General features: G+C 37.2%; 1 protein-coding gene across 3 annotated transcripts in view; it reads left to right on the forward strand.

The window, feature by feature from the left end:
• Positions 1-26,363, forward strand: part of Rsf1 (remodeling and spacing factor 1) — a 125,071-nt gene that overhangs the window by 58,133 nt on the left and 40,575 nt on the right. For all 3 annotated transcript variants that reach the window (XM_042686757.1, XM_042686765.1, XM_042686748.1), the window contains exons 3-5: positions 4,455-4,547; positions 7,200-7,405; positions 14,230-14,384. In XM_042686757.1, the coding sequence (XP_042542691.1) occupies positions 4,455-4,547; positions 7,200-7,405; positions 14,230-14,384 (454 nt within the window). The remainder of the gene's footprint in view (positions 1-4,454; positions 4,548-7,199; positions 7,406-14,229; positions 14,385-26,363) is intronic.

A 26,363-nucleotide genomic window follows, 5' to 3' on the forward strand; every position in this document is an offset into this window, starting at 1 on the left:
TGGGTCATGGACACTTCATCATAACCAAAAGCTTTTGTGCATCAGAGGATTTGTATGAAGAAAGTAGAAATGAACCTGTAGAATAGGATAGGTGATGTTGCAAAGTGCATATATTGCATCACATAACAGGGGCAGGAGGGTTATATTCCAGATTTCATAAATAACAGCTAAAACTGAGCAACAGTAAGAACCTATTTCAAAAATGGATAATGAATTTGTATAGACATTTCTGCAAAGAAGATATACAAAGACTAATAATAAGCATATCAAAAGATGTTCAATATCTTTAGTCATTAGGAAAATGCAATTCTAAACCACAATTATATGCTACTTTATACCTAACAGAATAAACAATTGAATGTGAGTAGTGTGGTATGGTGATGGGGAAATTGAAGCCCTCCCATATTCTTTATGGAAATGTGATATGGTACACCTGCTGTGGAAAAGAGTTTGTCAGATCTTCCAAAAGCTAATTGTAGATTTGCCATATGTCTTAGAAGTTTCACTCATAGGCATCTTCACATGAGCAGGGACTCATATACTTTATACCAATATTTACATGTTATTACTTACAGTAGCCACGATGGAAACAAATCATATCCATCAGTAGGTGACTGAGTGTTGCATTAAAGATTACACTTTAATGAAAACATTATATCAAATGAGAAAGTAAACAGACACAAAGGGATAATATTATGTGGTTCTAATTACACAAGCTATCTTGAATCTGGATTTGCCAATCCAGACACCAAAAGTAGATTAGAAAGTACTTTTGAGTTGAGAGGAGACTTTAATGGCTAAAAGATGTCTGTTTGGGGTTATGCACTGGTGGCTTATGCCAGTGATTCTTTTTTTTTTTTTTGCTTGGTTGTGAGGCTTGAACTCTGGGCCTGGGCGCTGTCCCTCAGCTCTTTAGCTCAAGGCTAGCGCTCTACCACTTGAGCTACAGCGCCACTTCCGGTTTTCTGGTGGTTTATTGGAGATAGGAGTCTCACGGTCTTTCCTGCCCGGGCTGGCTTTGAACCACGATCCTCAGATCTCAGCCTCCTGAGTAGCTAGGATTACAGGCGTGAGCCACCAGCACCCGGCTATAATTATACTTTTTTTTTTTTTTTTGTCGGTCATGGGGCTTGAACTCTGGGCCTGGGCGCTGTCCCTCAGCTCTTCAGCTCAAGGCGAGCGCTCTACCACTTGAGCTACAGCGCCACTTTTATGCCAGTGATTCTAACTATACAGGAAGGTAGAGTTTAGGGGATTGAGATTTGAAGCCAGTCCAGGTACAAGTCTGCAAGATTCCATCTCCAATTAAAAAAAGAAACTTCATTTCCAGCAAAAAGACAGACTGATCATGTGGCTTAAGTGAGCAAGCAAACTGAATAAGCACAAGGTTTTTAATTCAAACCATAGTAGTGACAAGGAAAAAAGGGAATTTCTTTGTAAGTGATGAAATAAAAATTGGTGATGGTTGGGGCTGGGAAGGTGGCTCAGTGGTAGAGTGCTTGCCTTGCATGCATGAAGCCCTGGGTTCAATTCCTCAGCACCACAGAAGCAGAAAAAGCCAGAAGTGGCACTGTGGTTCAGGTGGTAGAGCACTAGCCATGAGCTGAAAAACTGAGGGACAGCGACCAGGTCCAGAGTTCAGGCCCCACGACTGACCCAAAAAAAAAAAAAAAAATGGCGATGGAGACAAAAATTTTGAGTGTACTTAAATTGCTAGTAAATAATTTTGTATTATACTTTCATTATAAGTATGTAAGCTTATATTACCTATCTTCACCATAAGAAATATTTAGTGTTATTAGAAAGGAAATTTGACTAGCTTTAGCAATAATCTTAGGCTCTAACATATTCAGTATCAAAATAGGTATATAACAATGGAAAACTTTTAGTATAAGATACTATTAATTCTCTAGAAAAATAAAAGCAGGAAATTAAAGCAAATCAATCACTAGTTATTTTATTTATATCATCGATATGCTTCATCTCCATATCTGAAACTAGGTGTTATTAAATATTATTTATGTACATTTTGACCATTTCTGACCTACCTTTTCATAGCTTTTAAGTCAATTCTGTTTTCTGTTCTAATTTAACTTTTTTTTGTTTGTTTTTTGCCTATCATGGGGCTTGAACTCAGGGCCTGGGCACTGTCTCTGAGCTTCTTTGTCTCAAGGCTAGTGCTCTACCATTTGAGCCACAGCAGCACTTTATGCTTTTTTCTGTTTATGTGGTACCGAGGAATTGAACCCAGAGCTTCATGCATGCTAGGCAAGCTCTCTACCACTGAGCCACATTCGAAGCCCTCTAGTTTATCTTCATGATGATTTTTCTGGAATAGTTTTTGGATCATATTTATGTAATGAAGCTGTGACATAGCAAGTATTTATTGCACATATTCTTGTACTTACCACAAAATCTACATTTTACAGAAGACAAATTTGAAATTGAAATAGGTGGCTGGTCCGACAAGACCGTTAGTAGAGAGAACCAGGATTTGGATCTCAGTCTAGATGATTTTAAACAGCTATGTCTGTTTATATTTATGCTGTTTCTAGGTTACTTATAGAATAAATTACTTGGAAAAGCTACTTTCCAATCATACTCTTTGCATTTGAGGCATGCTGTTATGGTTAATAAAATGTGTGAAAATAAAATAGCTTTATAGAAGTTTTATTTTTCTTGGTAGTCTGTTATATGTTTTCAGTATAACTTCTGCGCACCCCCTCTTCCCTCCCCTCCCCAGTTGCGGGGCTTGAACTCTGGGCCTGGGCACTGTCTCTCGGCTCTTCAGCTCAGGGTGAGTGCTCAACCACTTGAGCCACAGCGCCATTTCCAGTATAACGTTTCCTTGAAGAAAAGAGTTTACCGAAAGATTGTAAAATTGACATTATTACTTATTTTTGAGTTAGTATAGATTTATAGTATGAAGGGTTTTCTTTGTTACCTTGCCATACAAGGTCATAGTATACTTTGAAATTTTCACCTCAGGGGGTTAGAGGCATGGCTCAGATGGTAGAGCACCAGCCAATGAGTAAAAACATCAGATACTTAGTTCAAATCCTGTGGTGATACTGAATATGTTAGAGCCTAAGATTATTGCTAAAGCTAGTCAAATTTCCTTTCTATAACACTAAATATTTCTTATGGTGAAGATAGGTAATATAAGCTTACATACTTATAATGAACGTATAATACAAAATTATTTACTAGCAATTTAAGTACACTCAAAATTTTTGTCTCCATCGCCATTTTTTTTGGGGGGGGGTCAGTCGTGGGGCCTCAGAATTGGCACCTTTTTTATATGTGTATACTGGTACTGGAGCTTGAACTCAGGACCTGTCTTCTGACTTACCTTTCATGCTAGTGTATATAAGGAGTAAGCACTCTGTCTTGATTGCAAAGTATTTTTTATTGCTAAACATTTTATTTTCTGGGCTAAGAGGGTGGCTTAGTGGTAGAGTGCTTGCCTCGCATACATGAAGCCCTGGGTTCAATTCCTCAGTACCACATACACAGAAAAAGCTAGAAGTGGTACTGTGGCTCAGGTGGTAAGAGTGCTAGCCTGGAGCCAAAGAACTTCAGGTAGAGTGCTCAGGCCCTGAGTTCAAGCTCCAGGACTGGCAAAAAAAAATATATATATATTTTCTACCCGTTAGAACTCATTATTCCTTTGCCTGTTCCTTCCCAACTACTAATATATTTCCTGTGGATTTTATTATTTGAAACATTTTGTCTACAGATAATCAATAGAATCATGTACTTAACATTTTTTTGTGTGTGGTGTTGGGTATCAAATCTAGGGTTTTATACTTGCTAGACATGTGACTGAATAAACTATTAAATAGATTGTATGTTTTGTGTAGCCATTTGTTTAGTGGACATTTCTGTTGTTTTTATCTTCAATTATCTGTCTAGTTGGGGTAAAATGTTTTAGATCTTGATCTTTTAGCTTTTGATTCAGTCACTTTAGGGTCTAACCTGTAAATACTTTTAATACTTTTAATAAGTTTTCCTTTTACTTTCAGGTTCTCTCTTCGTCTTCTCTCTCTCTACTTGTACCCCTTAATACCCCCTCTTTAAATTCAGTTATCTGACATTAGCAAACACTTCTGATGGATTTAATTAGTCATTTTAGAGTGTAATTGGGTTAGTCAGCTTTCTCATGTAAATTCTCTTTTATAAATATATATTAACAAGAACATGTAGCTTCATATTAGGAGACTATCACTGTTGTGTTAGTAAGCCAGAGAGAGAGAATAAGAGTGGAGAGAGAAATCATCCATGCAAGTGATAGGAAGACATGGAGGAAGGGATCTAGGCCAAAATGTGCCTTCTACAACCTTCCAATACCCCCCAAGCTGGGACCAGACTTTGAGAACCAAGAGCAGTTGCAGGACATTCCCAATGTTAGTAAAAGTGTTTTCTTGTATCAAGATATTAATTTTCTCTGACAGATATGCCAAGAGTTTAACAGCACCTGGGCATGGGAGATGGAGAAGAAGGGCTATCTTGAAATGAGTATTGAATGCAAACTAGCACTCTTAAAGGTAATAAGTGTATTATTTGTTACAGTTATTTTTTATTCAAGTTTTCACTTTTGACTACTTGTTAGATTAGAAAATAAATGAAAAATAGACATTGAGACAGAAGACAGTAGACTCTTTTAATCTTTTACAGTTCAGTGATTTTAAAAAGTGTTCTTTTTTTGGTGTGTTTTAAAATTGTCCTCAAAACATAATGAATTTGAATTATTTCTGCTTCTAAGAACATTAATAGAATGGGCAAACAATTGCCTTAAATTCCATTTACCCACTGTTTTCAGCTTTGATGTTCCTTGCTATATTATTCTAAAGAAGTTTACCAACCTAGTAATTCAATAGTAATTTGATTACTAGTAATTTTATATTGTTTTTGAGATGACTAAGGGCATCCCATTGTATATGATTAAAATATACAAAAGCACTTGATCATCTCAATATAGGCTTATTTTCAAGTTTGAGTTTTCCTTTTTTCTCATTTTCTAATTAGTAATTAGCCATCATAATAGAGGAGAAAGTATGCTTTGTGAAAATGTAACAATAAATTCACTACTTGTAAGATTTGCAGTAATTTATAACTAGACTTCTTATTGAAAGAACTTCAAGGTATTTATGATGGTTCTAAAAATATATGTCAGTGTGTCTGTGTTAGAGACAGGACATGGTTATTACTATAACCATAGAGACATTCATAGCTATCCCTTTAGTGCTACAAGTTAATACATGTTAATTGCTGTTTTCAAGATGCATATAGGAAACCTTATGCCTCTGAGGTACTCTGTTCATTCAGCATTTATATCTTTAAAATGTCCAACTTTGTTTTATTTTATGTTGATATTATTTGTTTGTTTGAAATGAGATTTTACAATGTTGGCCGCAGATCTCAAATTTCTGGACTCAAAAGATCTTCTGCCTCAGGCAGCAGAGTACCAGAAAACATATTATTACCTTTTTTTTGGGGGGGGGGGGGGGAGTCCGGTCATGGGGCCTGAACTCTGGGCCTGGGCGCTGTCCCTCAGCTCTTCAGCTCAAGGCTAGTGCTCTACCAATTGAGACACAGCGCCACTTCTGGCTTTTTTTCTTTTTGCTTATGTGGTGCTGAGGAATCGAACCCAGGGCCTCAGGCATGCAAGGCAAGCGCTCTACCACTGAACCACCTTCCCAGCCCATTATTACCATTTTTTAAATACCACTTTGAAACAAAAAGTAGGAATTTTCTCAGAAATTTTAAGATGGAACTGCCAAATGATTTAGTAATCCCACTGATTAGGTATGTAGTCTACAGAAATGGAATCTTTAGGTCAAACAGTCATGTGTACTCTGATGTTTACTGCAATAATGATGCAGTAATGGAATCAAATCTAACTTGAATACAAATGAGTAGATTGAACATAGTATATATACATAGTAGAATATTATTGAGCTGGGAAAAAAAAGAAGGAAATACTGTCATTTGTTCCATGATGAACCTGGACAACATTAAGTGAAATAAGCCAGATACAAGTACCCCTTATAATATCTAAAAGCAACGTTTTATATGGTTGTGACCATAAGTTACAGTTAGGGTAGTCTGATTGGAGAGGTTTTTGGTCTGACTTTCAAAAATTGTGCTAGGCAGAAGGTCTATCATACAAGATATAATATATAACATATTACATACTTGAAAATTACTAATTTTGTCAGTCTTATCTTACCACAGAAATACGTACATTGAGGTAATAGATGTGTTAACTAGTTTGATTTGTCAGTTCTACATGACCAATGTCTCTCTATATCAAAACCTACTATTGTATACTATTAATATATAAGATGTTTTCCAGCGTAATTCATTACTTAAAAATAAATGAAACCTTAAGTAAAGTTTTATGTAATTGTGATTTTTACTGTACTTAGACTTATTGCTATAGAAATATGATTTGATTTGCTAGATGTGGTAGCACATACCTATATTCCTAGTTACTGGAGATGCAATAGGTAAAGAGAACTGCGGACCAAAGCCAACAGAGGCAAAAGATATTGTGACACACTGTTTTAAAAGCAGAGGACAGCTGGGCACTGGTGGCTCCACGCCTGTAATCCTAGCCACTCAGGAGGCTGAGATTTGAGGATCGCGGTTCAAAGCCAGCCCGGGCAGGAGAGACCGTGAGACTCCTATCTTCAATAAACCACCAGAAAACCAGAAGTTGCCCTGTAGCTCAAGTGGTAGAGCTCTCGCCTTGAGCTGAAGAGCTGAGGGACAGCGCCCAGGCCCAGAGTTCAAGCCCCACGACCGACAAAAAAATAAAAAATAAATAAAAATAAAAAGCAGAGGACAGAGAAAAGGCCTGGGATAGACTCAAATAGTAGACAGCTTAAGTTCCATCCCAGTACTGTTACACAAACAGTCCTCCTAAAAAGAGAAATAAATTAAATATTTGATTTCTGTGTGTCATATTGATACAGTCAATTTGATATATTCATGTAAATTTAAATGTTAACTTAAAATATATCTTTTTATATTATTTTAAATGGATTTTACATAAAAGGTAGGCAAGGTAGTGAAAATAGATGAATTGAGTGTTCTATTTCCTTTGTCCTTGAATAAACCAGTTATGTGCTTGTATATTTATTGTGATGAAATATCTGTGAGATATTTTAAACCATGTTATAACTATTTTTCAGTATCTCTGTGAGTGTCAGTTTGATGACAATCTTAAATTCAAGAACATTATTAATGAAGAAGATGCTGATACTATGCGTCTCCAGCCAATTGGGCGAGACAAAGATGGCCTCATGTATTGGTACCAGTTAGATCAAGACCATAATGTCAGAATGTATATAGAAGAACAAGATGATCAAGATGGCTCATCATGGAAATGCATTGTCAGGTACCTTTTATTAGAATCCCTTTACATTTATTTAATTATTTCTTATTTTAATCTCTTCTCCACAAGAACATGTTCTAGATATCAAGGATGGTCCTTTTTTACAAAGTTGATAAATTTCTAGTACCCAATGAAGTGTCAATAATTTGCCAAATAAATGTAAATAATTGACCATTTGGTCTGTATCAGGGCATATACTTTACACCTCAAAAAGTGTTATCTGGAAGGTGGGTGCTGGTAGCTCACACCTATAATCCTAGCTACTCAGAATGCTGAGATCTGAGGATTGCAGTTCAAAGCCAGCCCAGGCAGGAAAGTCCGTGACACTTGTATCTCCAAGACCACTCAGAAAACCGGAAATGACTCTGTGGGCTCAAAAAGTAGCCTTAGGCTGAAGAGCTGTGGGACAGTACCCAGGCCCAGAGTTTAAGCCCCACGACCAACGCCCCCCCCCCCACATCCCCCCGCCCCAAAAAATAACCGCTAGAAAACTTGAAGTGGCACTGTGGCTCAAGTGGTAGAGTGCTTGCTTTGAGCTGAAGAGCTGTGGGACAGCACCCAAGCTCAGAGTTCAAGCCCCATGACCTGCAAAAAAACATTGTTTGGCTTCTTAGCTATTGTATGCTGTCAGGTGTTACATTTCTAAATATATTAATTTGGCCAATTCATCTTGATACAGTGTATTTTGTATTTTGCTACATATACCACTCTCTCTCTCCCCCTCTCCCTCTCCCTCTCCCTTTCCCTCTCCCTCTCCTCTCCTCCCTCCCTCTCCCTCTCCCTTTCCTCCCTCCCTCCCTCCCTCCCTCCCTCCCTCCCTCCCTCTCTCTCTCTCTCTCTCTCTCTCTCTCTCTGCCAGTCCTGGGCTTGAACTCAGGGCCTGGGCACTGTCCCTGAGCTGCTTTTGCTCAAAGCTAGCAATCTACCACTTAAGCCACCACTTCTGGCTTTTTCTATTTATGTGGTACTGAGGCATTGAATCTAGGACTGCATGTATGCTAGGCAAGCACTCTACCTCTTACCTCTAAGCCACCTTCCTAGCCCCATATGCCTTTCTTTATTGAAGTTTTAAAAAGCATTTAGAGAACTTTTGTGTCATAATTCTTTTTATTTTTTTAATTCCTGTTTGTGCTGACAATAATATTTGAACAGAAACATTTAATGAAAATACTTTTAGAACACTCAATTGGCATTTCTGAATTTCATTATTGTTAAGTAGTTCTACAAAGAGGTTTTAATTCTACATATGAGTACAATGTATCTTCTTTTTATTTTTGGTGCCATCTTGGGACTTAAACTCAGGGCCTAAGCACTGTCCCTGCGCTCTTTGTGCTCAAGGCTAACACTCTTATCACTTGGAGCCACAGCTCTATTTTTGGCTTGTTTTTGCTGCTTAATTATAGACTTTCCTGCCCTCGCTGGCTCCAAACTGAGATCCTCAGATCTCAGCCTCCTAGGATTACAGGCTTGAGCCATTGGTGCCTACCTTGGTGTATTATTTTTTGAGCAAATATAATTGCATGATCTTCATGTAGTTTTTCTAAATGTAGGTAAGTATTCCTGAAGTAAAATTAACTCACCATCTCTCTCTGTGAATGTAGACACTTAATGATGTTCTGTTTATGATGTTTGATAGTGCTTCAATGTGTACTATTCCATGTGTTCATATACTAGCCTTACATAGATTGGGGGGGGGGGGTGCAGTTCTGAGGCTTGCACTCAGGGCCTGGGCACCACTCCTTAGCTTCTTTTGTTCAAGGCTAGCACTCTACCACTTGAGCCACAGTGCCATTTCCAGCTTTTTCTGTTCATGTGTCCTGCTTTATCAGTTTATGTGGTACTGAAGAATCGATCCCAGGGCTTCATACATGCTAGGCAAGCACTCTACCACTAAGCCACATTCCCAGCCTACATTTTTTTTAATATCCTCTCTAGAGCTAGGTACCAGTGGCTCACTCTGTAATCATTGCTACTCAGAAGGCTGAGATTTGAGGGTCTTGGTTCAAAACCAGACTAGGCAGGAAGGTCTGAGATTCTTTTCTTTTCTTCTTTTTTATTGGTTGTGGGGCTTGAACTCTGGGCCCAGGTGCTGTCCCTCAGCTCTTCAGCTGTAGACTAGCGCTCTACCACTTGAGCCTCAGCCACACTTCCGGCTTTTTCTGCTTTTGTGGTGCTAAGGAATCGAACCAAGGACCTCATGCATGCAAGGCGAGCACTCTACCACCCAGCCACTTTCCCTGCCCCAAGAAAGTCTGAGACTCTTATCTCCAATTAAGCACCAAAAAAGCTGGAAGTGGAGCTGTGGCTATAGTGGTAGAGCACTAGTCCTGAGCAGTAAAGCCCAGGACCTGCACAAAAAAGAAAAAGGGGAAAGTGTGTGTGTGTGTGTGTGTGTGTGTGTGTGTGTGTGTGTGTGTGTGTGTGTGTGTGTGTGTATCTTTTCTTATTTTATAGAAGAAAATATCTAAGGGGAAAATCAATCACAGTCATACATGCACCAGAAACTTCTCATGTGCACTGAAGTTGTTACCCTAGGATTCATGTTGTAAAAAAAAGTTTTGTGGTTATACTTTTTAATATCTAGTGGGATTGGCTAATAAAATTTATGTTGAGAACTGTTGCACCTGAGGGTTTAGGGTGTGTATTTGAACATTGTCTTGTCTAGCTGGACTAAAAGAAGGCTCAGTTCTCCTTGGGACTTGGAGCAGTTTTCCTTAAATTTTTTGCTAAAGTTAACAGGTTCAATCTGTTGTCCAAGAGGCAAGTTATCATCTCATTTCTTTGATCTCCTTTCCTTGATCCTAGTTAATTCCATTTAGAGTCCTCCCTCAGGACAACATCTCTTCCTTAGGGGGTTTCAAGGACCTTATCAGCCCAAGCCTCAGCTAGTAACCAAATTGTAGATCTTTCCTCATAAGTACAGCAAATGTCTAAGATGCCCAAATCTCATTCCAGGGAATTCCTTAATAAAAATGGAAGAGTCTTACCTGAAAAGCCAAGCCTGGCTGGGAGGGTGTTATTCTTGTGTATTAAGTGTCCTGACCTAGTTGGTGAGCATGATGTAAGATTTTATGTTCAAATCTAAGTTTATCCATTGATTCTTTGTAGCTACATTATTTCCATGTGTTACTTTTCTGTGCTTTAACTCCCCGCCCCAGCCTTCCAAATAGTAAGGAATATATGACAAGACCCTGAAAGCTTTTAAGGATGTGGATGACAAGGTTGATATGACTGGATGATGGAAGAACTTCAAGTCCAAAGTCTTACTCTGTCAGTACATAGGAAAGTTGCTTGAGTTTGAGTAGAGATGACTGTTGAGAAAGTGGCCTTTACATTGTTGGACCAGGAGGGCTGTAGTTGTCACAAAATGAAGCAGACATTACAATCAACAGTAAAAGGTACTCAGTAGCCTCTTCCACAAGAAGTTTATCTATCAGTACTGTTTTATCCAAGGTGACTTGAGCAGACAGTGTCATTTGCAAGTCCATGTGAAGTGTCACTTTTTTTGTTTGGTTATTTTTTGCTTTTGTTCCAGTACTGGGCTTGAACTCAGGACCTGAGCACTGTCTATGAGCTTCTTTGCTCAAGGCCAGCACCAGAGCTGGAGCCACAGCTCCACTTCTGGCTTTTTTGTAGTTAATTGGAGCTAATAGTTGCACTTTGAACTTTGATTCTCATATCTTTGAACTTTGATTCTCATATCTCAGCCTCTTGAGTAGCTAGGATTATAGACAAGAGCCATTGGTGACTGCAGACGGTCACTGAGTTTTTTGGTGTTTTGTTTTATGTTTGTTTTTTTTTTTAAAAACAAAAACAGTTTAATTACCTCTTGTAATTTTCTCTACAGCCCTAAGGGAATTTGTGTGTTGGCTAATTTAATTTTGTAGCTTCCTGAATGACAATAAACCAGCATATGAGAAGGGGAGAACCTAAATATCAAAGCCCCATTATAAAGCAGAAGTAGTAGAGGTTGTCAAAGTCAGAAGACATACCATCCTAGATACCAGGAAGGCTTTAGCATTAGATAACCATAAGAACTCTTTTTTCTATAACCTCTAGTCTTTAGTTACTGTCAGAAAGTCTGGTCCCAAGTGATTCTTGTTTTTGCTGTAGTTTAGGCTGGCCTAAAGGTAATTATGTAGCCGAGGCTCACTTCAAACTCCTTCTGTTCTAGCCTGTCAAGTGCTAGTACTACAGTCATGTACCTCCATACCCAGTTTGATTCCACTTTTATTGTGACCATTTCACATTATATCTGGACAATTTGCTCTTAAGATATTGGGGATTAATCATTCTGTGGCTGGCTTTAATTGTCCCTAGCCACTGGGATATTTCCTTTTCAGTCTGATTTGAACCCCTATTGGGGGAGAAGTGATAACAGGTAGAAATCAATTTATATAACTAAAAAACTGATAAAGAATAGTTTTTCCTCTTAGCTTACCTAATGTCCATTCCAGTCCTGGGGCTTGGATTGAGGGCCTGAGTGCTGCCCTGAGCTTTTTCACTCAAGGCTAGCCCTCTACCACTTGAACCACAGCTCCACTTCTGGCTTTTCTTTTTTATTTATTTATTTTCATTTTCAAATATATATATATACATATATATGAGTTTTTTATTGTGAAAATACTGTACAGAGGGGTTACAATCACAAGAGCAAGGTAATGAGTACATTTCTTATCAAGCATTGTTGCCTCCTCCTTTGTTTTTCCCCTATGGTGGCTTTTCTTTTTAGTAGTTGACTGGAGATAAGTGTCTCACACTTTTCCTGCCCTACTGGCTTTGAACTGCAATCCTCAGATCTCAGCTTTCTGAGTAGCTAGGATTATAGGCATGAGCCACAGGCACTCAGTCTTATGTCCATTCTTAAGTTTAATTCTATCTTAAGTTTAATTCTATCTGTCCTATAGGTGATGTCTTTTCAAACAGTACTGCTCTGATAGTTCATAGTTGCAGTGACTTGTGTGGAAGATGAAGATTGGTGGAAATATGTTTCAAAACCAACCTCGCCAAGAATCTGTTGAGATCCTATCTGAACAGTAGTTAACAACAAAATCATCTAAAAATAGTAGGAGTTCAGTCAACACCTCTGGGGTAAAAACTCAATATCCTATCTCAAAAATAACCAAAGCAAAAAGGAAAGAAATGTTACTCAAGTGATACAGAAGCTGCCTAGCAAGTGAAGTTGCACTTCTGCTAACGTCAACAAAAAGCCAGTAAGAGCAAATATTTAAAGAAAACTAATTCATTTGACACATAAGTACTTTCAAGAGTCATCTTCTATGAGGCCAACTGCAAATGCTCTGAAGAAGAAAGCAAAATTTAGAATCTTTAGCTCAGTAGGACAGAGCTAAGCCAATCACCAGAATAGTAACTATTTTGGGGGAAGGGTGTTGATATGATCGCTCTCTGGATTCATGCTTGGCCATATGCTATGACCATTTTCCCAGTCTTCTCCAGAATAAGTAATTGTCGGATGGTGTTCTTATCTTAGAGATCCATTGGTCAGCCAGGATTTCATAGAGAATGCTGCAGGGGGTAAAAATAACACATTTTGGGGGGGGGCTTGGGAGCTCAAATTTTTCAACTGGGGGAGATTTCTGAGATGTGAAGGGATGGTTTCCCATTTGAGGAAGAGAGAGGTATTGGACATGTAAGCCACCATTGAAAGCATAGAGGTATTCCCTCAAAGGGTACTTCCATGTAAACCTACTGGGGGGGAAAAGTTCCCACCTTCCAGCTTGAGGCTAGAAGGTATCTATCTTGGCATGCTGCTGAGCACATTGACCTTTGGGTATTCACTTCGTAGTTTACAGTGATTCAGGTCACCCAGGTTGCATGCTCGTACCCTTTGAGCAGAATTGAGTCATAGCACCAAATTGTTACTGGTGGTGGGATTGTGTGAGCCTCTTAAATACAAGGATTTTATGTGTGAACCCCTATGCTGAGCTTAGGATTCTGGTTTTTTTTTTTTTTTTTCTTGTTTTGTCATTTTCTTATGACTGTATTCTTCACTTCATGTATGGTGTATATATACATACATGCACATCTGAGAGAAGGTTGGAGGAGGGCACAGAATCAGTGGAAAGCAGGTGAAAACGTACAGCAGTGGAGCCCACAGGCCGCACTGGTCATTGATGAAAGTGAACTATGCAACTCATGGGTGGAGATGAGAGGGAAGGAATGGGAGAAAGTGAGGGAACATGATACTATGAAAAGGAAGGAAATGTACTTATTACCTGACATATGTAAAGGTAACCCCGCTATGTATCACCTCTAAAACAACAATAAAGTAAAAGAAAAAAAAAGTCACAGGAGGCTCTAAGGCCCTGAGTTCAAGCCCCAGGACGAGCAAAAAATAACAATAATTTGTGAGGAGACAAAGTAGTAAAGGGAGTGATTTCAATTAAAGTACATTATGTACATGAAAAGAAATTACAAAAAGAATCTAGATTAAAATGTTATTTATTGGGAATTTTCTAATATTATTGAATCAAAATGAATTCCCATGTTGTACTTCTAAACTATAATTTTCAAAAGAATATCAGGTAAATTTTGAACTCTATTATTAAAATTGACTTTCTTCCATAATCAAAAAGTTATAGATAATTTATAGCAGTATCAAATAATATTAATCTCAAGATAGAAACTTATTTTTCAAATGAATCATGAGCTTGAATTATTTGAAAAATTTTGTTTAGCTGTACTAGTGTTTTGGATGTTCTTAATGTATTTATCTTTCTGTAATTTTAATTTCCATTGGGTATTACTCAGTTCTTTGGGATAAGAAAAAGATTTTTATATTGTCTTGTTTTTTTCCCCTTGTTTAGAAATCGAAACGAGTTGGCTGAGACTCTTGCACTGCTGAAAGCACAAATTGATCCTGTACTATTGAAAAACTCTAGCCAGCAGGACAACTCTTCCCGGGAAAGCCCCACCTTAGAGGATGAGGAGACTAAAAAAGAGGAAGCAACACCTAAACAAGGTTTTTTTGTGTGTTTTTTGGCTTTTTTGCTTTGCTTTGTAATCTTTTAATCTTCTACTCCTCTACAAACTATATTTGATCCTAGTTTGAAAAATTAAGGAGTTTCCTATACAATAAAGCTTTGTTATTTAAAGGGGAAGAAGGCAAAGAATTTTTTTAGCATTCTAAAATATAAATCAAATATGTTCTAACTATTATAACAATTATCCTTTATTAATTTAAAAATGGTAAAACATATAGTGAACTTTTATGGGAAAAAATACAGCATAGAATTGACTGTTTAAAGCATTTTTAAGTATGTGGTTCTATGGTTCTATTAAACACATTTACTGTGGCATACCATTATCCTTTTTTTTTTCCCCCTAACTGAAACTTCCTTCCTGTAACATACTATCTTCCCATTTTCTCATCTCTTCAATCCCTAATATCTACTTCTGTCTATGTGAATTTTTTTTTTTTTTTGGGGGGGGGGGGGGTCCGGTCATGGGGCCTGAACTCTGGGCCTGGGCACTGTCCCTCATCTCTTCAGCTCAAGGCTAGTACTTGAGCCACAGCACCACTTCCGGCTTTTTTTTTCTGCTTATTGAACCCAGGGCCTCATGCACACAAGGCAAGCGCTCTACCACTGAGTCACCTTCCCAGCCCCTGTCTATGTGAATTTGACTACCAAAAACTTCATATGAGAGGAATCAAAAAATATTTGTCCTTCTATGACTGGCTTACTTTGCTTAGCATAATGCTTTTAAATTATCTGTAGTATATCATGAATGAACCATATTCGTATTATATATATATATGTAGATATATATACGACATTTTACCACTTTAACAGTGGTCACTTGACATTGAGTACCAGTGGCTCATGCTTATAATCCTAGCTATTCAGTAGTCTTAGATCTGTAGAATACAGTTTGAAGCCAGCCTGGGCAGGAAAGATCCTGAGACTCTTACCTCTAATTAAACACCCAAAAAGCCAGAATTGAGCTGTGGCTTAAGTGGTAGAGTGCTAGCCTTGAGCACAAAAGTTCAGGGACAGTGCCTAGACCCTGAGTTCAAGCCCTAGGACTGCCCCCACCTTTGGGCTATTGTGAATATCCTTTGAATGTGGTGCACAGATAGGGTTGAGCCTTTTATTAGGTATATATCCTGAAGTTGGTATTATTATGTTTAAGTTTTTGAGGAACCACTGCAGTATTTTCCATAATGGTTATATCATTTACGTTCATACCAGCAATATTCAGGACTCTAATTTCTTTTTGTCCTTGTGAGCACTTGTTAATTTTTGTTTTATTTGCTTTATTTTGGGGTGTTTTTTGTTTTTTGTTTTTTTAGTCAGAGCCCTTCCTAATGACTAATGGTAAATGAACATCTTTTCAAGTACTTATTGGCCACTTATATTTCTTATTTGGAAAAATGTTTTTTCAAGTCCTTTGTCCATTTTTCTGCACGTGTGCTTTTGTGATAGGGTCTACTTTATGTTGCTCGGTATAGTCTTGATTAAAAATCCTCCTGCCTCAGCCTTCCAAAGTAGCTCTATACATGCATGTCACCATGTCTGGCCTGACCATTTTTTGATGGTGGTGGAGGTAGTACTAGCATTTGAGTTTGGGCTTCATTTTTGTTAGGTAAGCACTCTGCTTTAGCTTAACTTAGTTTCACTTAGATCATTTTTCTTCTTGTTATTCTTTTTTTTTTTTTTTAATTTTTTTTTTTCCAGTGCAAAGAAGATAATCTTTTTTATTTTATTTTTTTTATTTATTTTTTTTTTTTTGGGGTCCGGTCGTGGGGCCTGAACTCGGTCTAGGCACTGTCCTTCAGCTCTTCAGCTCAAGGCTAGCGCTCTACCACTTGAGTCACAGCGCCACTTCCGGGTTTTTTCTTTTTGCTTATGTGGTGCTGAGGAATTGAACCCAGGGCCTCAGGCATACTAGGCAAGCACTCTACCACTGAGCCAACTTCCCAGCCCTCTTCTGGTTATTCTTGAGATAGGATCTCACTTTTTGCTGAGCCTACCTCGACCACAGTCTCTTATATATGCTTCCTGTGAAGTAGTAAAAACAGGCTTTTCCCACTTTGCCCATGTGTTGGTGGAGATGTGGTCTTGGAAACTTTCCTTGGCTGGCCTTGAGCCACAATCTTCTCAGTCTCTACTTTCAGCCTGTCCATTTTTAAATTGTAACATTTTTGTTGTTGAATTTAAATTTTTTTCTTTTGGATTTTTCAAACTCTTATGTCTATGAGAATTACAAGTATTAAACTTGGTTTCTGATGGAGCATCTTTTTTTATTTTTTATGTTAGTAATGGGGCTTGAACTCAAAGAATTGTACTCTTTATTTTTTTATTTTTATTTTTTATTGTGAAAATACTGTACAGAGGAGTTACAATTACATGGGCAAGATAATGAGTACATTTCTTATCAAGCATTGTAGCCTCCTCCTTTGTTTCCCCTCCCCATCCTCCCCCCCCCCCCCCCGTCCCCCCACCCAGTCCTCCTCCCCCCCCCCCCCCCCCAAAGTTGTAAAGTTCGTTTTTCTTTTTTTGGGGGAGGGGTCCAGTCGTGGTGCCTGAACTCTGGGCCTGGGCGCTGTCCCTCAGCTCTTCAGCTCAAGGCTAGCATTCTACCACTTGAGCCACAGCGCCACTTCCGGCTTTTTTCTTTTTGCTTATGTGGTGCTGAGGAATCGAACCCAGGGCCTTGAGCATGCAAGGCAAGCACTCTACCACTGAGCCACCTTCCCAGCCCTAAAGTTTGTTTTTCTACGTAACGACTTGTACATCTCATTGTTGCAATGGATCCACCTGTATCCCTATTTAAATGATTTGTTTTTTCCCTTCCCTTCCACAAATAATACCAACCTCAAATACAGTGAAAGCAGGGGTTATACCATGAGGGAGAGACATACAAAGCAGCAAAGAAATAAAAGAATTGTAGTCTTGATGAGCTTTCTTGCTCATAGCTAGCAAAATTGTAGGAATGAGCCACTGGCTCCCGGATTGATCGAGCTTTCTAATTTCCCTAACTAAGCAGCTGAAATCCATACCATTCTGGATGTAAAGAGCCTAGTTTTAACCTCTAAAACAAAACCAACATAAGTTGGTTTTTTGTTTTTGTTTTTTGCTGGTCCTGGAGCTTGAACTCTGGTCCTGGGTGCTATCCTTGAGGTTTTTTAGCTCAAGGCTAGAGCTCTACTACTTCAGCCACGGGGCACCACTTCAAGCTTTTTCTGAGTAATTCTTTCCTGCCTGGGCTAGCTTCCAACTGCAATCCTCAGATCTCAGTCTCCTGAGCAGTTAGGATGACAGGCATGAGCTACCAGCACCCAGCTCCAGCTTAAGTTTTTGTTTACATCTTTCTAGTCAAACTTACTGATAACAATAACAAGGGAAATTAGTTTTACCTACCTTTTTTTTTCTACTAAAGGCTTTTAATTTTCCTCTATTCTTCTGTATAAAAGCCCAGACTTTGTATTCTTTACTTGATGCTTTGAAGGAACTCTTTATAACATATGCCACATATATGAAGTATATTGCCTGAAAACAAAAATGAAATATTTTCATTGAGACATACCATTCCTACATGTTAAGTATTCCTTTTAGTTCATATCCTCATTATTTCCCTGCTTATTATTTCAGATATTGGTAGTACTTGATGCATTAGCCATCTTTCTGATTTGAAAATTCTCTCTATATAATTTATAAGTTGCCTCAATAAAGTGTAGTAATTTTAAAGTAGTATGAACACTTCATTCAGTCTTTAGACTTTTTACTATCATCTTATAAAAATTTGTTCTAACTTTAACCTTAATTTGTGTTGTTTTGGTTACTCATTTGTTCATTCATGTTATTTGACCATTTTATTCATGGTATTATTTCCATGCACAATTGAAATAAAAACTAGAAAATGTGAGTTTGAAAGAAACATCAGGGGGACTGGGAAGGTAGCTCAGTGGTAGAGTGCTTGCCTTGCATGCATGAGACCCTGGGTTCCATTCCTTAGCACCACATAAGCAGAATAAGCCAGAAGTGGCGCTGTGGCTCAAGTGGTAGTACCCAGGCCCAGAGTTCAGCCCCACAACAGAAAGAGAGACAGACAGACAGACAGACAGACTGACCAGGATAACAGAAATTTAAGAGACTACTATTACTGCCATGAGACTTTTTTTTTTTTGGCTTGAACTCAGGCCCTGTGCTATTTTGCTCAAGGCTAGCACTCTTAACACTACCTATAGCTCCACTTTCTGTTTTTTGGTAGTTAATTGGAGATAAGACTCTAGGATTACAGGTATGAGTTATGGGCCTCCAACTTTTTAAGGTTGTTACTATTTCTATTCAATTTCTTGGAGTGGCATTCAGAATCTTAGAATTTGGCTTCACCCCCTCTTTCTAGTATAGTCTTCCATTTCCTTACATTTCTAGTATAGTCTTCCATTTCCTTACATTTCTCTTTGGCTTTATCATGTTGTCCCCTCAGATACTGCCTTCTTCTACTCCTTATAGAAAGCCTGAATGTACTTCAGGAATCATGTGAAGTAGGTTCACATGAATTCAGGGTCTGGGTGCTATCCTCAGCTTTTTTGCTTAAGACTAACACTCTGCCACTTGAGCTACAGCTTCACTGCTGGCTTTTTGGTGGTTAATTGGAGAGAAGATTCTAACAGATTTTCCTACCTGGGCTGACTTCAAACTGGGATCCTCAAATCTTTGTTCCCTGAGTAGCTAGGATTACAGGTATGATCCCTTTCTCAGCTCTTCTAGGACTTTATACCATTTTTTAATCTTATATTAGAGCTAGTCATAGCACTAGGCTTGAAGCTGTCAAATATTAGTTGAATTGCTAGTTTAAAAGCATGGTAGATGTTTAGGTGGGTTTTAGGAGCCTTTTATAGCTGTTGAAGATTTCAGTATGACGTCTTAGGTACCTGATAATTAATTGTGCTTTTAAAACATTATAGCATTTAATACACAGTTTCATTCTATAGTAGGTACTACATTCTAAGTTGGAAGGTACCAAAAAATTTAAACGGAACTTTTCTGAGATAAAATTGAGGAAAATTCAGCTAACCAATCTATAATTTGGCTAATTGGAAAAAGACTATCCTTTGTTATTTTTTTATAGTTATATACTTTGTTTGTACACATGAAGAGATAAAGCATTATTTGAGAATCTGTGGTAGAAAATTGAATTTGCAGATTGGCATCTTATAAGCAGTAAACAAGATTAATAAATAATATATTACTTGTATATTTAGTATATATACTATATGTGCTACAGTATTTGTATAGATACTAATGAGATATAGAAAAAGCAAATAATTTGGGGAAAGAGAATATGTATGGGGCACTAAACAGGACTCATTGAAAGGGTGACACTTGAGTTAAAGACAAAGGATCATTGTGGATTTAGAAGATACCTCAGAAGTGTGTGTGTGTGTGTGTCTGTCTGTCTGTCTGTCTGTCTGTCTGTCCCTGGACTTGAGCTCAGGACCTGAGCCTGGTCCCTTAGTTTTGGAGATTAGATTCTCACAGACTTTCCTGCCTGGGCTGGCTTTGAACTGCCATCCTCAGATCTCAGCCTCCTGAGTAGCTAGGATTACAGGTGTGAGCCACTGGCACCTGGCAACCTGAAACCATTTTTATACAGGCAAAAATAAATGGGTGACTATAAAGTAGGAGCAAGTCTACATAATCTATAAAAAAAATCAGACTAGATCAAACAGGTCCAGTTTTACCTGTCCTCTATTTTGTTCATTTGTTAATCCTTTTCTAAAACTTTAATACAGGATTTCATTACATTGTTCAGACTGGTCCCAGATTCCTGGGCACAAATGATTCTCTCCATCTCTAGTTGAAGGGGCTACAGGCACATCTGGCTTGTTACTTAAATTGTGTTTATTTAATATCTAATTGTCAGTGATGATTTGTACACTATAAATACAAAGTTTAGACTTAGGACAGATAGTTTTCAAAGATTAAATTACTTACTGTCTGACCCTTTATGGCATAAGTTCCTAGCCCCTGTGAGCAAGGTAGCTAAAGCACAGTAAGAGTGTAATATTGTAATATAGAGAAAAATGAGATCAGGTAACTTAAGTCTTGGAAAGATGGAGCAGAAAAACAGATTGTATACATTTCCTTAAATTTGTTGTAAATTTTTATTTAAAATCTAAATAATGTGAGATGACCATGAAGAATTGTCATTAATTATCTTTCAACATTTTTTTTTTCCTCTCACTTAATTTCAACATTGCAGCCAAAGAGACCTCATTAAATACGGGAATGGTAACGATGTACTCTAACAATTCTGAGTAGCCTGGAAGAATGAGATCTAAAACTTGGGTGGAAGCATTTGCCTTAGTTTTAAATAAACATCTCCATTTTTACAGGAGCAAGTTGGTAGGCCTGGTGATTGAAAAGAGCTGCTGCCTTGTGCCTTCTGTTTTCCCTATGCAGTTGAAAGCAGAATCATTTGAAACTGTGAATGTAACAGAGAGATTGGAGGTTTAAGGATAAGGAAGAAGATTAAAAGAGTTGTTGCAAAAGAAAATAGATATCTAGGCAGTGGCAGTGTGTCAGGGATACCTGGTAGCCCTGGATTCAGTGTAACACCAATTTTGTTTTCTTTTGTACTAATAACCATCAGTACCTGATCGAGTTCTGCTTATAATCGGCTCATTGTGCCTGTTTATTATGAATTAACTCTAAATATATCTTTTTTTTGGGGGGTGGGGGAGGTTCCGGTCGTGGGGCCTGAACTTTGGGCCTGGGTGCTGTCCCTCAGCTCTTCAGCTCAAGGCTAGTGCTCTACCACTTGAGCCACAGCGCCACTTCCAGCTTTTTTCTTTTTGCTTATGTGGTGCTAAGGAATCGAACCCAGGGCCTCATGCATGAAAGGCAAGCACTCTACCACTGAGCCACCTTTCCAGCCCTACATTTTTATTTTTGTGCTATAATCTATCTTTCTTTCTCTTTCTTTCCTTCTTTCCTTCTTTCTTTCTTTCTTTTCTTTCTCTCTCTCTCTTCTCTTCTCTTTCTTTCTTTCTCTTTTTTTTTTTTTTTTTGTGGGTTATGCAACTTGAACTCTGGGTCTGGGTGCTATCCTTCAGCTCAAGGCAAGCGCTCTACCACTTGAATCACACCCCCACTTCCGGTTTTGTGGTAGTTTATTGGAGATAAGAGCCTCATGGATTTTCCTGCCCGGGCTGGCTTTGAACTGCGATCCTCAGGTCTCTCCTAGGTAGCTAAGTTTATAGGCATGAGCCACCAGCTCCCGGGTTTGTGCTGTAATTTTCTTAAGCCCCCAATTGGCCATATTACAAAATGTTCAACATACTTTACTCAATTGGTACATTAATTAAGAACCTATGATTTCAAATATATGCAGCAGCATAAAAGCAGTAACTGCTTTTAGCTTTAGTGACAGTTCAATGTGAATGGAAGTGGTATAGCCCTCTATCTTGACATATTTGGATTTTTTTTAGTATTGAAAGACCCATTTCCTAAGAAATCACTCTTGGGGAAAAATCAGGACATTTGGTCATCTGAATTTGGTCTTTTAAATTAGGTTCCTTATGATTTATCTGATTATAGCGGTATTATGTGTTCACAGTAGAAAACATGAAAAAATATAAAACAAAAAGTAAAAATGAACATTCTGTGATCAAGAAGCAGGACCACTGTTAAAAATAGTTGATCTATTTCCTTCTGGTCCTATTTTACCCATGATTATTTATTTATCTGTTTGTTTGTTTGTTTGAATTGAGATTCCATGATAGCTTTATATCAAATTCTTTGTGGTTAACATTGTGTGCTCAGAAATTTCTCATGTTTTTATTTCTACAAAAGAAAGTTGTAGATTATACTAACTGCAAGTGTTTGAACATATTCCTATTACTATAGACTTAAAAAAAAAACTTAAAAACATATACGTTACCTCTAGAAAACACTTTGTTGGCTGATTTAATACCTCATTGCTTTTTCAATTCAAATTTCTTTGAGTTATTTGTTGGTATCCATAGTCCATTTTCTTAAAGTCTTTACTTTTATGTTTTACTTTAAATGGTCATTTAAGTGAATCTATTACTCCTTCAGTGCATACCATAGTATTTGTTAAATCTTACTGTGAAAGTGGGTCAAATGCACTTAAAAGAATTTTAAATTAAATGAGATTGATTGGAATATGTTGTAAATGTGGAAATGTAACAATGAAATCTTCCTTTGTTTAACTAATGTGAAGTAATAAAAACTAAAAAAAAAGAATTTTCAATTAAACTTGATTTTACAATTTGTATAAAAAGAATTCTTGTTAATAAAACCTATATCTTAGTAGTTATTGTAAATAAAACCTGTATCTTAATAGAGATATCTGAATAGCTAATGGTGTTCTTCGTCAACATTTAGACTAAACTTTGTTGTTGACAATCCAGTTTATTCAATTTAGTTAGCAGGTATTCAGCCATCTTCCTGATGAATAATCCATGAATTTGCCCTAAAAAAAGAATTCTATAGATTAGTAGACAGAACAATTGTGAATAATTATAATTCTGGATAATAAATGCTACAGAAAAACCTTTAACCGGGCATGGTGGTGCACATTTGTATTCCCAGCACTAAAAGACAGAAAAGAAGATCATAAATCCAAAGCCAGCTTGGGTAAGCCCCTGTCTCAAAAACAAAAAGGAGAAAGTCTATATAAAGTATGTATAAACAAAAGAGGAATAATTCTTTATAGAGACGGAATCCATAATGACATTAACTGGGCTCAAAGGATGCAAAAGTTTACTAGTAATAGATCATTTTATCAGCCAACATTGATGCTTTCTGTGCAGTTATTAATAGTCCTAGGAAATAGTTGCTGTTAGAAAGTGCTTCATATGCCTCACGTAAAATATTTAAAAAAGAGTAACTCCATGAGGACGGAGCTTGTTTTTTTGTTTTTTGTTTTTTTGTTTTTCCTTTTAAGACCTAGTACTCTACCACTTAAGCTATAGTTCTACTTCTGTCTTTTTGGTGGTTAATTGAAGGTAAGAGTCTCAACAGACTTTTGTGCCTGGGCTAGCTTTGAGCTTGATCTTCAGAGCTCAACTTCCTAAGTAGCTAGGATTATAGGCATGAGTCTTTGGCCCCTGACAAAGTATAGATATTTGTATTTCAATGTTAGTGACTTCAGAGTCAGCAAAGACTTAGCAGTTCTCTTAATTTTCCAAAGGTCTCATTGCTTGTCAGTGTGGATATGACTTAAGGGCAGTAAAATTCATTTAATTTATTCTTTATTTTTATTGAGTTAGTTCACATTGACAGGAAATAGCCTAAAACACTTTGGTTCTCAGCATTTTGACATAACAGCTCTCAGGGGTTTGCTAATGTTTGCATTTTCTTTTTGTTTTTCTTTTTCTTTGGACATTATGGGGCCTGGGCACTGTCCTGAGCTCTTCAGTTAAAGGCTAGCACTCTACCACTTGAGCCACATCACCACTTCCAGTTTTCTGGTGGTTAATTAGAACTAAGAGTCTCATGGACTCTTCTGCCTGGGCTGGCTTTGAACTGTGATCTTCAGATCTCAGCCTCTTGAGTAACTAGGATTACAGGTGTGAGCCCCTGGCACCTGGCTTTCTTTTCATTTTCTATCCATCCCTCTTTTCTTTTCCAGGAACAGCAAGAATTCTCTGAATCATTCCCACACATTTATTTATAATTGTGTTGTATATGTACACAGCCATAACAATATAAGACAATTTGTGTTTTAAACTTCTACAAATGCTATTATAGTACAACTTACTTTTCCAGTTGATTCTGTTTTTGAGATCTGTATTGATTCATGTATACTTGAGTTTTTCTTTTTTATTTATTATGAGATGTTTATCCCTTTCCCTGATTCATGGTCATGCTTATCTTCTTTTGTATTTGATGTAAGTATACTCCCTAGAAATAGAATTGATGAGTGATATAGAATATTTCAAGCTTTCAAGTAGATTGTTCTAATTTTTTTAAAAGCTGGTCTATTTGATTTTCTTTTTTATTCTAATCTTTTGTTTATATTATTTGTACTAAAATTTTGGTAGAGTCTGAAACTTTCATACTAGTTTGAAATGTTTTATTTCATCATAGTAGCAGAAAAGAACTAGAAAGAAAACTGATAAACCTTACCAGGGATTAGTCATCCAAACAATGACAAGTCCAACATATACAAAGTAGATAAAGTTTTGTGCTTATGAGAAAGAGGAAGAATAGGAAATAAAAGTGGAAGAACATCAGAAAGTATTGTTAATTTTTTCTTTTATTGATTGAAATGAAAAGTCAACTGGTAAGTCTAGGTGTGATACAGTATTTACATAAGACCATCAAGAAACTTATTTAGACTGTTGACTAAAAAGTCTGTTGATTTAGTCAGTCTGTAACTTTGATTGCTGCTGCTTCAGGTTGTGTGTTTGTGTGGACACATGGACAGGAAAAGGGCAAAAGGCCCAAGTCAGCTGAATCTTGTATCATGACCCCAAATCTTCTTGATCATAATCAGATCATATGACTTACAGCTATAAGGTGTCCTGAGGCCAATATTAACAAGCATGAGGCTCCAAGCTTGACTCCTAGTACCAATAGTAATTTACATACCAATAATGGAATAGTTCAGTTATTTAGTCCAGATGTGTACATGAAGATGAGGATGTAAGGCTCAGACACACTACTAGCTGAATATTAGGATCCGTGAACTTGATGGTCATATTAGCTGATTTTCAAGATATATGTTTGTTTTGTTTTGTTTTTGGTCAGTCATGTGGCTTGAACTCAGGGCCTGAAGGTTGTTCCTGAGCTCTTTGCTAGCACTCTACCACTTTGAGCCATAGCACTACTTCCAGTTTTCTGGTAGTTAATTGAAGATAAGAGTCTCACAGATTTTTCCTGAACAGGCTGGGTTTGAACCTAGATTCTCAGATCTCAGCCTCTTAGTAGCTAGGATTATAGGCATGAGCCAGCAGTGCCCAGCTATGATCTATAATTTAACTTAAAATATTTAATTTGTTTTCCTGCTATACTAGCCAAGCTCAGTGAATAAGAATTTACTAAACCTGTTTTGAAAAAGAAATTGAAGACAGACAGACACACACATAACTACAGTGATAATATCTCTAAGTATTTTTAGCAATAGACCGAAAACATTGATGGTGTAAAGAAAAAAAGCTAATATTCACATCTCAGGCTGTGTTTTGTAAGTCTGTTATTTGCCTCATAATTGCGCAAAAAAGGGAAGTTTACAGTGAAGGCATTTACTTGTAATGAAACACTGTATTCTTATTTTCTAAAAAGCCCTGTTTTATCTCCTCCCTTTTGTCCATTCCACTTATTTCTTTATGAAATATTCTTGTTTATCAATAAGAATTTGCAAACAATTTTAAAAGAAATTTCTTTTTTAATAATTTTTATTGAGATTAAGTGATTGCACAAATTTCACAGTATTGTGAGATAGTGATAATTAAAGTCACAAACAAATTTTAACTTTCACAAGGCAAATTGTCATTATCGTGGTCTATAAAGTTTGTGAATTTTATGAGCTTTGACAGTACAACTAAGAAATTAATGTCTTAATAAACCTTGGTTTAGAATTAAGTTTTTCACTTTGCAAAGACAAGGTGAAGAGATGAATAGTATACTAAAATTAGTAGTAACAGCTTCAGAAAACAGCTTAATTTGTGACCTCATTCAAAGATAATTCTGTTTACCGGTGTGTACTTTTGTCACATTCAAATTTTCTGTATTGAATATTCCATAGAAGTAGAAAATATGTAGTCATTCAGGTAAAAATGATGGATATACCTAGAATGTTTCTTTATAAATATTAACTTTTCAATAGTGAAATTTGATAAATTGTTGTATAACCACCTTATGAAGTTTGATTTTTGAATATAGCCCTTCTTTCCTAAGAAATGTCAGTGTTTCTATGAGATTCTTAAGGCAGCAGGACCCCAACCAATTTTGTGAGAAAT

This window comes from Dipodomys spectabilis, unplaced genomic scaffold (genome assembly GCF_019054845.1).
Source record: "Dipodomys spectabilis isolate Male_0828 unplaced genomic scaffold, ASM1905484v1 ptg000003l, whole genome shotgun sequence".
NCBI classification, from domain to species: domain Eukaryota; kingdom Metazoa; phylum Chordata; class Mammalia; order Rodentia; family Heteromyidae; genus Dipodomys; species Dipodomys spectabilis.